Genomic DNA, 12046 nt, shown 5'->3' with positions numbered 1-12046 from the left:
GTGTAATATAAATATTCTCCTATTACAAAATATCAGACTATTATATATAACTATGCACAATCATCTATATTATCACCCATCCACCATTTTTTTGATAAAGGGAAGAAAACCTTAGGGGAGGCCTCTAATCCGGAGGCCAGCCTAAAATATCCTTACGTATGAGGAGAGAAAAATCCAAACCATAAGGAGGGAAGCAATAACAAAGGGAGGAAACAGAGTGACCCCGATGAGCCATGAAATCCGCCGCACGATTAGCCTCCCTGAAGCAATGATTCACCGACACCGAGTTGAACTTCAGGAGCTCCTTACCTACATCACAAATACTATTATCAATTTCCCAAGGAATATGCCAAATATTCTTAACAACATTGATAACTGTTAGATTATCTCCTTCAATAATAACATTAGGAAGGTTCAAAGAATGGGCTCCCCTCACAGCTTCAAGCATCCCCCAAGCTTCAGCTTGCAGAATAGAGGTACTACACCCCAAAGCATTGGAGTCTGCCATAATGACTTCCCTCTCGTGGTCTCGAATCACACAACCCAGAGAGGCGCTACCATTACTTAATTTAGATCCATCAAAGTTAATTTTGACCACATCGCTTGGAGGCGGAGCCCAGCAAATACCCGGACCCCTACTGATACCACACTTTGCCCCCCTGAAACCTCCATATCTTTGGGACGAGGCCAATTGGAAAAAAACTCGAAAATGGCAAAACTAGCTCTCCTCGAGGACACATTCTCCTCATTAAAGATAATCTTGTTACGAAAAAACCAAATAAACCACCAGGACGTGGCAAACATCGCAATCTCTTTCAGAGAGAGGAGAGCCTTTGAGAAAACAAAGAGTATCTTTAAAACGAGCTAGACGCAGAAATATTAGCCAAAGAAGGTAAACAAGGCCACCCCCTAGAGGCTTGAAGATGAAGGAACACATCGATTGTGAAAGGACACAAGAAAAATAGATGAGTAGAAGTTTCACAGTGATTAGTACATAAGACACACTGTTGAGGAAGGAAAACATGGCTTTTTTCTAACCTCTCTTTCGTAGGGACGCCGTCATTACAAACTTTCCATAAGAAATTTTTAATCTTAGGGGCAACATCCACATCCCAAATCCACCGGAAATTGACAATCTCCGGCGGAGAAGGGAGCAACCCCTAAGCTAACAGGGCACCTGACTTAACTGAGTAGACACCATCAGCCGAAAGGCCCCAGAAAATTTATCCAGCTGCTCTGAAATCGGAATAAACGGGGAGCATAAACATACAAAAGTGTTATTTAGTCTTAATTGGAATCTACTTTTCCTTATTAATTTCGATATATTAAGTCGTATCTTTGAATATGGTTGCTTTTAAAGTTTTGTTTGTACCTTTAAAGAAACAATTTACCATATCTATCCAGATTGTCACGCTAGCTAATCTTCTCAATTCAATTGGAAAAAAATATATATAACTCTTCCTATATTTTTTAGATCCACATTTGACCTTATTATGCAATTCATATGGCTTTAGGAGGAAAGGATGAGGAGCTAGCTCATGTGGTAGAGCACTCCTCTCTGATCCTTGAGGTGAGGGGTTCGATCCTTACCCCCAGCATTATGTTGGGGTATTTCCTTAGCATGCTTTGCATGCTTTACCAACCAATTTGCTGGTAGTTCCTACAAGGCTAGTAGCCTTGGTAGGGGTTAGCCCTTGGGCTGACTTAATTTCCCAATCAAAAAAAAAAAATGGCTTTAGGAAGTTCGATCCTTACCACCAGCATTATGTTGGGATATTTCCTTAGCATGCTTTGCATGCTTTACCAGCTAATATGCTGGTAGTTCCTACAAGGCTAGTAGCCTTGGTAGGGGTTAGCCCTTGGGCTGACTTAATTTCCCAATAAAAAAAAATATGGCTTTAGGAGGTTCGATCCTTACCCCCAGCATTATGTTGGGGTATTTCCTTAGCATGCTTTGCATGCTTTACCAGCCAATGTGTTGGTAGTTCCTACAAGGCTAGTAGCCTTGGTAGGGGTTAGCTCTTGGGCTGACTTAATTTCCCAATCAAAAAAAAAAAAAAGGCTTTAGGAGGATTAAATTATCCAGTAATTGAATGACCATATTCTTATCTATCTCCATTATATAAGCTGAGAGAGCAGTTATGGTGTTCCCCAATGAAATGTCTTTTTTATCATAAGCTAAATATATATACTTAATTGAATATTCAGACAATTATATCCTTTTCTAATTTAAAGATGGGTCAAAATTTTCAATAGTAAACTAAATAAGCATTAACAAAGTAACTTGACATAATGAGAAAAATGGTTACTCAATAAATAAAAATTACAAATATAATCTGACTACAAAACTTTACATCTAAATATTTATCTCAATTTCTAAGAACTTTATAGATTATAGTAGTTTGTATAACAATAATTATAAATCACACTTCTATAGTTATATTTTGATGAAATTTATTAAGAACATATCCAAATGATTGACGCACGCATTGCGTGCATAAAAACAAACTAGTAATGGAATATGGCATCAAGATATAACAGGGATGATCATGATAGAAAAAGTAGCGGAAATTCCATGAGAAAAAGGCAAGAAATGGAAACAAAACCATATCTTTTCCATTGTAGCTCTCACAAATCACATTTTAAAAGAATAATCTTGGATACGTTCCCTGTATGGAAACCAAATGCTTATTTTATAATTCCTTAGTCAACAAAATGTAATCCCCTTTGTTTATTATGGTCTAAATGATGCTTTAACCATAATATCTTTTATTAAATATATATTCCCTCCATCTCTTTTCTTTTATCTTTGATAGATCATCTTTAAAAATTCGTCGCTTTATTAACTTGTTGCTCATTTTCCCATTTTAATTCGCCAACCAATCTGCTGCTCTATAATCTTCAGGATATAAGTGTACGAAATCCAATTGTACCAAAAGCTCACTTTAGTAATAGTTGTGTGAATGCATTCAACTCCATTAGCCGTTTCAAATTTGTAAAATTTGGGATGTAGACTTGATTATCAACTTGGACCATTAGCTTCTTAAATCAGGATTCGTCTTTTAAAGTCTTAATGCATTATATCTTCCCAAGTTGATTGTGAAGGTACTGTAAACTCCTAATCTTCTATGGTCACTTTGACTCACAAGTTATAAATTCCTCTTCCAGGGCTCCACCTAGGCTACATGATATGAAATCTTCTTTTGTCCGCCGCACCTTCCTGATTCAGAGTGAACCACTCCAAGGGTGGTGCTTTCCATCACATACACGAAGTCGGTGAAAGATGTCTTTATTTTATTTTATAACAAGCAAGGTATCCACCGACGATAGTAGTGACTAATCCCCTTGCCTCGGGTGCTCCACTTAAGGGTAAATGACTGGTTAAGAATCTCTTTCCATTTTCAAATGTTGAGGATCAGACCTCGACCATGTAGTTAAGGGACAAAAGTGAATAACCACTATGCCAAGACCACTTGGTTAAAAGATGTCTTATGTTGATCACTTAAATAGTAGTAACTTCATTCTACAATAGATATACCATTTTTCATTTTGGCATATTTTTAAAAAAAAAGAGGAGCAGACTTAATTTATATTAATCAAGTCACCCGAACTTGGGCTAGAGTTCCCAATGGGATCCGACATAGTCTCCATACATTTTGACAGTATTTATCAACCATGCAATTTCTCTCTCACCATTATGTAAGAAAAACATATTCAAGTGACATGTTATTAAATTCGTCTTAATGCAAGGATTTCATATATCAACTTTTTATAATATGTATTTATACGCAATTAGAGATATTAATGTACAAACAAACGTATTGGCGTAAGTGAAAAAACAAATGGTGCATGTATTGTGAAACGAAGGTAGTAACAAACAATAAAAAAAGGAAATACAAAGAGAGGAGAGCTTAAAGAAATTCTAGGAGTTAATGCAATACCTCTAATCAAACAAACCTGAACTTATAAACCTTATTCGGCAATCTGCCTCTTCTCCCCTTTTTTCTCTTCTCTAAACTTTTCTGCAAAACCCTAATTTTTAATCTAGGGGTTACCTTTCACCATTCTAGGCGATGGTAAGCTCTTTTGTTCCTTTTAATTTGTTATTGGCTTTGTGATATTATTTCTAATGAATTTCAGTCTCACTTTAATGGAGAGTTTTATTACCCATATATTGGGTTATATCTCTCTCCATGGGACACTTTAATTTGTGGACATTATTTTTGGTTTTTTTGTGCAATTCAAGAAGTCGATTTGTTGATCGAAATTTGTGTGGGGTTGCAACAGATGTCAGTACTCTGTTAGATCTCCTCAACGATCATGGTTTTGTCATATTAAAGTTGTATTTATTTTATTTTGATATGTAGTGTTAGTTTGAGTTGTATTGTAGATGTCGTATGATTTTGATCAATAAACTAATTTTATTTCCAAGAAAAAAAACCCCCTCAAATTTCGATTACATTAAAATATTCGACCCAATCCGAATAAGTGAGATAATGTTGGAGATTTACGACCAATTTATGGAAGTGCATTGATACGATTAACTTGTTACTTCGATTAAGGAAAAACAATTGTTTCTTTTTTGAAAAAAGAGATTAAGCAAGTGAGTTAGGTTACAACATTTAAACTTGAAAATGACCTACTTTGACTCAATCAACTACTTATATAGAAATTTCCCGAATAATTATCTAGTAGACAATGTAAATTCGGCCAAAAGATTGTATACTCTAAGCCATAGTCATATTTTTTTTATAAAATCCAAACAAGCATATATTTGTAGTGAATTTGTTCATTTTGGCTTGAGCCGCACCCGCCACGAAAGAGTACAAATGCACTTTGCATGACCGAGAAGGTTCCTTTGTAACTAGCTATATACCATGTTAAGTTTATTAATATTGAAAATGGGCTTAGGCAATCCAATAAGGAGGTGGAGAGTTCGGTCTGCTTATAATGATTAACTCCTTTAGCTTAAAAACAACCTAAGCTCTGATACCGTATTAAACGGGCCTGGGCCGCACCCGCCACGAAAAAGTGCAAATTCACTTTACAAGACCAAGAAGGTTCCACCATAAAATTATATGGCAATAAGAGGAGTAGCCCCTTAGCCCCCTTTGTCTTATAAAATTAAGTCATCTCTCTTCTTATATCAATGTGGAATACTCACATATGTTGTACACTATACATCATATACTTCAACATTATACAAGTAAATCGTTTAATAAATCAATCGAATTAAGGTTGAGTTTCCCAACCTAATTAGTAAAAAGATCAAATTCAGATTGAGATATCTTCAAACCATTTATCATCGACCCAAACACGAATCCAATCTGCTATTCGCGGACCCGCCCTCCCTTTGTCCTTTGATGACAAGGAAGGGCACCACACCATACAATAACAAATTACTCCATGGCGCGGACTCTCACCCTATCTCTCTCTTCCCCCTTCCAAAGTCCTTATAAATTGGCAGTGCGCCACGATTATGATTCATAATCAGCTCTTTCCTTTCCTCTTTGCCCCCTTCACTCATCCTTTTTAAGTCATAACAAACACAAATATTACTTGTGGTGTCTCTTTCTCTCTTCTCTTTGCTTTTTTGGCTTCTTTTACACTTGATTTTGCTTCAATTGGCTGCTTCTTAGTTACCCACTTTAAAAGTTTAGTACTACTTAGTGCTTTTTTTTTTTTGTGCAATTGTGGGTTAGTTTTGTTGGTTTCTTTTCTATTACTACCAAAAATTACACAAAAAAAATGGACAACAAGAAGCCACAAGTTGGTTCATCTTCTTCTCTCACTTCTCAGCTTTTTGGGTCTCCAGAATCATCATCATCCAATGATGTTTTAGCTTCCATTTTCCCACCTAAGGTATAATTAACCCCTTATTTTTTTTCTCTATGTTTTTCTTCATAATTAATAAGAAAAAAAGCTAAATGCAGCCTAAGGCGGCATATAAGAAGCTAAAAAATGGAAAAAACAAGCATTAATTGATTATTTATTACATAGATTAATGCAAACTTTTGTCATAAATTTACAACTAAATTTCATTTTAAGCAATGTATTTATGTCTTATATGAAGTACTAAGGACTGCGTATAGCATAACCTAATTAATAATACTAAATGCTGCATGCTTTTTATTATTATTATAGTAGTAAAATTCAAAAAAAAAATCCACCCTATTTTCCCCTGTTTTTGGTTTCTGCTTATAAATTAATTTAATAAAGTTGGGATTTTGGTAGTACCCTTAATAACCTAATATTGCTAAATTTGTTTCTTTTAAATCATTATTATTTATGAAAGATCGTATTAAAGATTTTAAGTTTTGCCTTAATAATAAGCATTCTTGAAATTTTCTTAAACAAAAAATAGTTCTTATTTATTTTGTTTTGGGATAATAATTTACAGGGTACAGGAAGAAATTCAAATGAGCCTTCTGGAAATCAGCCATGGAATACTAAACAAGGTATTTCAAGCTTCAATATTGAATCCATTATTCATAATTTTATTACAAATGTTTTTATTATCATAATTATTTATTAAAAAAATATTGGGGAAATTTTGGATTTATTATTACAAAATAGTTCTTCCTAAGAATATCCTACCACTTTGCCACTAGATAACCACTAACATTATAAAGTTTTGTCACTTTTAGAGTTGCACATGAAAAGTTTAGTACTAGTTACGTATAACAAGTTACAAAAATTGTGTCGATATATTCCTTATAATCCAAAACAAGATAAGCTTTTGAGCTCTGTTATCTTCTACCTTTTTCTTAAGCTTGATATTTATAGGTTTATCAAATTTATTAATATTAATATAGTGGAGTTTGGTGGTAAAATTCTTATCAAGAGATTAAAGTTGTTCATGTATCCCCTTTTAGTTTGACTGATCTATGTTAAATTCCAATAGTAACTACTAAACTCTTTTTCTGAATAAGTGCAACGTAAGGTTTAATTTTTATGTTTATCAATACATAATTTTGACTATTAATATCTCTAGTTATGTATTTGTAAAAGTTATAAATAGTTGATATTATGTAAATATTGATTGAAATAAATCAAACTGCATTTTGTGTGATCATTTTTGTTTTTATATATTAGTAAAAAAAAATACGATCAAATAAAATGTGTGAATAAAGCAAAAGTTAAACTGACACACTAAAAAAGAAATAGAAGAAGTATCTTATTTATATCTAGAAATAGTAGTACAAAAATAGTAGGATGTTTGAAAAAAAAAATGTTATTTTTTTAAAAAATATGACAATAATGATTTTTTTATAGGATTTTCTAATAGTATACTAGTAGTACTAAAGTTAGATCATGGAATGAAACTAGATGTTAGCTGTGATCGTTTTTGTAAAATCTTTACCACTAGGCGAAGTTTTACTTGATATAGTCTATCCTTAACGATGAGGATTTGTGATGAGGTGACTACTAATTACGTACGGACTGAGTATGTATGGATGATACTATTGGAATTGAATAATCTATCCTCTTAAGTTTACGTACATTAATTAATAAGTCTATAACGTATAAGTTATATTGTTGTGTTCTTCCAGATGACACATACAAACATGGTGATGCAACGTATGGTAGCTTGAGCTCCTCTCTATACTATGGTGGTCGAGAATCGTACGCAAAATCGCCTACTAATCAGACCTCTACTTCATATCCTAAAGTAAGTCTCCATACCAAAGAATATATCTTCTTACCATAACTAGGATTTGAGTAATAATCATTTCAGTGTCTATTATATTCGAAAATATCAACTTTTTGGAATTTTTCCGTTACATTATTACAAACGTTTAATGTTCAAATCCTCGAATTTTTTTGAAAAGAAGCAACCAATTAGTAATAGGAGGAGTAGGTCATTAAGTCCCCAATTCATTTGGGCTGCGAAAAACTGAACTGAAATGAGTTGAATATAAGAGAGTGTGCGAATTGAACTGCGAGGAACTAATAATAAGTCCAGAAGAACAGGGCTTAAGTTTATATGTCATCCATCCTATCTCTTTTTTCAATGTGGGAAAAGCTAACACCTTTAACAGCTTATGTTACAAGCATTTCAATTACTACACCTTATAGTATGACTACTCTTTCTAATTTTTGGTTTGCTTATTAATGTATTAGTTCAAGAAAGATGGTGGAGAAGATGATCCAAGTGGTGCTTCAAGGGGAAACTGGTGGCAAGGTATGTCTTCTATTAATGCATGTTAACTGACCAAATCTTTATTTACATATTTGGAACTTCAGAAAAATTAAACCTTTAAGAGTTTTATAACATTGCATTTTTCTTTACAGGATCACTTTATTATTAGGATCTATGCGCTGGCCGTCTAACACCGTGTGAATATTATGGCTCATGAGGTATGAAAAACGTGTATAAATTATGCTTTCTTGACCTTATGATATAAACATCTATAATCAGGGGCGAAGTCAGGCTTGGTTGTCGAGGGGGTCAATTGACAGAGAATTCTAAACATGATTGTTGAGGGAGGTCAATCTCTATTATATAAGACAACACATGAGGGACACAAAAAAATAGAAAAAGGAAAAATAATATAAAGGATAACTAACTGTTTCATTTGAATAAAAAAAAGGGAGGGAAAGTAAGACATTTAATTTTTTTTTTTGACAGAAGACATTTAAATTGAAAACATCAGTTTTTTGAGAAAATAAAATGTAAAGATAGTTATTCTACCTAATTAATTTTATTTTTTACTTCATTTGTTATCACTCGTTATCGCACGCATTGCGTGCATGTAAGACTAGTTTACCTATAAAACAAGATATAACCATTGATTATCATTGATTTTCTTCAAAGCTATGTTCGGGCTGCAAGGTTCATGGTCCTCTTAGGTCCCAACATAGCTTTGCCCCTGTCTATAATATTGAATTAGTGCTAGTCTCTGCTAGGTTTATAACCATAATATGCTAAAAACGAATTAGAAGTTGAAGGTGTTTCTAATGAAGTTCAATATTATCTCTCTTTTGCAGGAAAACTGCTTAATTATAAAGTTATTATCATATACTATAGCAAGGTTCTGGTCTTTCAGCATATATTATAAATGGAGAATAAGCAAATTTGCAATCCATGGATAACAAAAAACTTTGCAAGGGGATTGATTTTACGGGTTCGAAGAACTTCTGAACCGCAAAGTTTTCTGCATTAGTATATTTGTCTAGGATTTAATCTATGGTCTTAATGGAAAAATTACGATGTTGGGAAATGATGCTTGTTTTAATGTATCTATTGAGATTTACAACATAGTTATGAACCTCTTTTTCTTAAGGAAAAGGGCACTTGTATATTTAGTGAGTGGTAACATGTTTTATATATATGTAATTTGTACTATCTAACATAATCTACGTATTCATGTGATCTCTTTTTCTCTACAAATAACTCTCACAAAATTAAGAGGCCCGAAATAAATCCTAAATCGTACTTAGCAACTCGATTATGTTCTAAACTGAAATTGACGTGATTGGACTAAAAACGATTGATTAATTGTCATCTAGATATAAATATATAATTAAAACCCGTATTATTTGGATTTAATGCATGAATAAGAAATCGAATCCAATCTCTCATCAACATAGAATGAATTGATCAGAAGTGTTGGTTTGTCACTTATATCATCAAATGAGTCGTTAACAAGATTATGTAATTCTGTAAAAAGATCCTAAACTACCATTTGTGGTAGAGCTGATCAACTCCGCCCGGCCCGATTTTTGGGATGAGTCTGGACAGATTTTTTTGGCCCGCGGTCGGGCTCAGCCCGGCTTGATCCGATTTTTTTGCTTTGGACTGGGGTTTTGGCAAGCTGAAAATGACTTTTAAGTCTATTTTTGTTGCCCGGTCCAATTTTGGCCCGAAATAGCGGACTTTTGGCACAAAAAATTGGCCCGGCCCGATCAAGAAGCAGCCTAATAGATAAATCACCAAAAAAAATGTATCAGAAACTGAAATTTATCTAAATCGTGATCCATTCATTCAATTTGAATTAGATTTTTTAGGCGCTGCCCGACCCATAATTACCTCTGAATTGTGGTTAGATCCAAAAATAGCCATAGCATGTAAAATCAGCTCCAAGAAATCTATCTCACAAGTCACACCCAAGGGACCAATAACATTGAAGCATATTCTACTACATATGTGATATGTCCTTAGCTTTATTCTCAATTATTAGCTTCAACAGATAATGAGTACGTTATATCATTCACAATGTCTCCAGAAAGTTCCAACAAGCAAAAGACTTAACATTCCCCTCCAAGATTCCAAATTAGTGCTCCATGCAACCAAAAATGGGGAGGATGAAAATGACTTGAAACTTAATTTTGCACTTGTTTTGGAAGCAAAGCAATTAATGTATACGACTTCTAGTACGAGTATTGGTAAAGTCTTGTGGAAGTGGTTCCTGTGATCTGATATCGAATCTCGTTTACACTTGGAAATCCTGGCTCTCATGCTAAGGTTCAAGATGTAGAAGCATGCAACACAATACCAATATAAAGAACAAGAGCCAAAGGGACTAAGACAAGAAGAGGTACACAAGCAACCAATGTATAAAATTCGTGACAAGCCAATACACCCAACTTAATTTGTACCAAATTGACTAAAGCCAACATCAAAAATACACAACCAAACACTGAACCACAAGCACAAACCAATATCCCACCCCTTAGTGCTAGACTATTGACATGAACAACCATGGTATTAGCCGGACTCATTGCTCGATCACCCACATTGCCACCACTCGTCTTGATGGCTAGTTTAAGGGCTGATGCTATAAGACTAGATAACAAAAACGCACAAAAGGAGTATACATGGTAGACAATGAGGTCCTCCGCGATATAAGAGGGTGCTAAGCATGAAGATGACGCGTTTTTTGTGTTAACAAGAGTGTAACTTGGATTACTAGGATCTGAATTAACAATGCCTAAGAAGAGGGCTAAGGTGAACAACGAATTTACGTTCACTATGCCATCTAAGGCCATTATATGAATGGGTGTTGTATTGGTACTTGATTTGTTTGTCATGTCTTCTATTATTAGGAAGGTAGGTTTATGAAATTATGATTTATGAATGAAGATAGTTACTTTAATTTATACAAAAAAAATGGTCACGGATGTTTTTCATGGTTGGTGATGAATTAGGGAAGAGAAACTTCTAAGCAACTGCCTGATATGGCTTGTAAGAAAACATTTCCTTGGTTTTCAAAGGAAGTTCAAAAAGTGCAACAAAAAGAAAAAACGCCGTTGCCGGGGATCGAACCCGGGTCACCCGCGTGACAGGCGGGAATACTTACCACTATACTACAACGACTTGTTGATAAATAATTTAGACATCAAAAATTTATTCTTTATCGTAGGTTGCTGGCTTTTAAATACATGCATCATTTATTCTCAGGCACATAAAATTCACCAAAATACTTTTAATTAAACGTTTTGTAACCAATAACTAATATTTTATTATTATCTCTATTGTAAAAAAAGTGTCAAGTCGGTGAAAATATGCTTTTTAGGTTTTTGGAAACATCAAATGTGACAATTGATGAGTTGATGACCTTTAATCACTGACATATTTTTGGTGAATACTTTTTTCATTTTTTAATAAATTACCTATTGACTTTTGACCTTATTCACATATTATACTTTGACATTCTCCTATTTTTTATATGTAAGAAAAAATATAATCATTTGATATCTTTTTAAAGCTATCACATTTATAATTTCATGATAGAAAATTTTTATAATTTTCACTTATACATACATATTTACAATTAATGATCACACTTGTGGTGTAGCAAACGTACAAGGCTTTTGAGTACAACTGAAAATACGAGGTAGTATTTTTCAAATTATATGATATATAATGCATTTTTCAAAAGTTAGAATATATAGTGGTTTTTTTATATTAAAAAAAACGGTTTTTACACCAAATATCCCCGAGTTTACAGAAAATTTACAGGTTACCCTCTCACTTTTGAAAATACACAAGGTACCCCTTAGTTTCACGATAATATACCCAAATGCCTTAATGGCTAACGGC

The 12046-nt window shown here is 33.7% G+C and overlaps 1 protein-coding gene, 1 long non-coding RNA gene and 1 other non-coding gene across 3 annotated transcripts; 1 reads left to right on the top strand and 2 right to left on the bottom strand.

Moving 5' to 3' along the window:
- The first annotated feature begins 5439 nt into the window (after positions 1–5439).
- LOC104900035 (hypothetical protein) lies at positions 5440–9349 on the top strand. The gene is made up of 6 exons (XM_010687358.4): positions 5440–5862; positions 6401–6458; positions 7554–7672; positions 8125–8185; positions 8296–8361; positions 8992–9349. Exons 1-5 carry the CDS (start codon positions 5749–5751, stop codon positions 8310–8312), a joined length of 369 nt encoding a protein of 122 aa, XP_010685660.1. The 5' UTR covers positions 5440–5748; the 3' UTR covers positions 8313–8361; positions 8992–9349.
- LOC104900034 (uncharacterized) lies at positions 8098–11052 on the bottom strand. The gene is made up of 2 exons (XR_008970386.1): positions 10034–11052; positions 8098–9921 (listed from the first exon to the last, which is right to left on the bottom strand). It is a non-coding gene; the product is annotated as an uncharacterized LOC104900034 (long non-coding RNA).
- Positions 11053–11248: 196 nt separating this feature from the next.
- Positions 11249–11320, bottom strand: TRNAD-GUC (transfer RNA aspartic acid (anticodon GUC)). The gene has a single exon. It is a non-coding gene; the product is annotated as a tRNA-Asp (tRNA).
- Between the last annotated feature and the right edge of the window lie 726 nt (positions 11321–12046).

Source organism: Beta vulgaris, chromosome 7 (genome assembly GCF_026745355.1).
Source record: "Beta vulgaris subsp. vulgaris cultivar EL10 chromosome 7, EL10.2, whole genome shotgun sequence".
Classification (NCBI taxonomy): domain Eukaryota; kingdom Viridiplantae; phylum Streptophyta; class Magnoliopsida; order Caryophyllales; family Amaranthaceae; genus Beta; species Beta vulgaris.
Note: the sequence above shows the minus strand (reverse complement) of the source record. Positions and strands in the feature narration are given on the sequence as shown.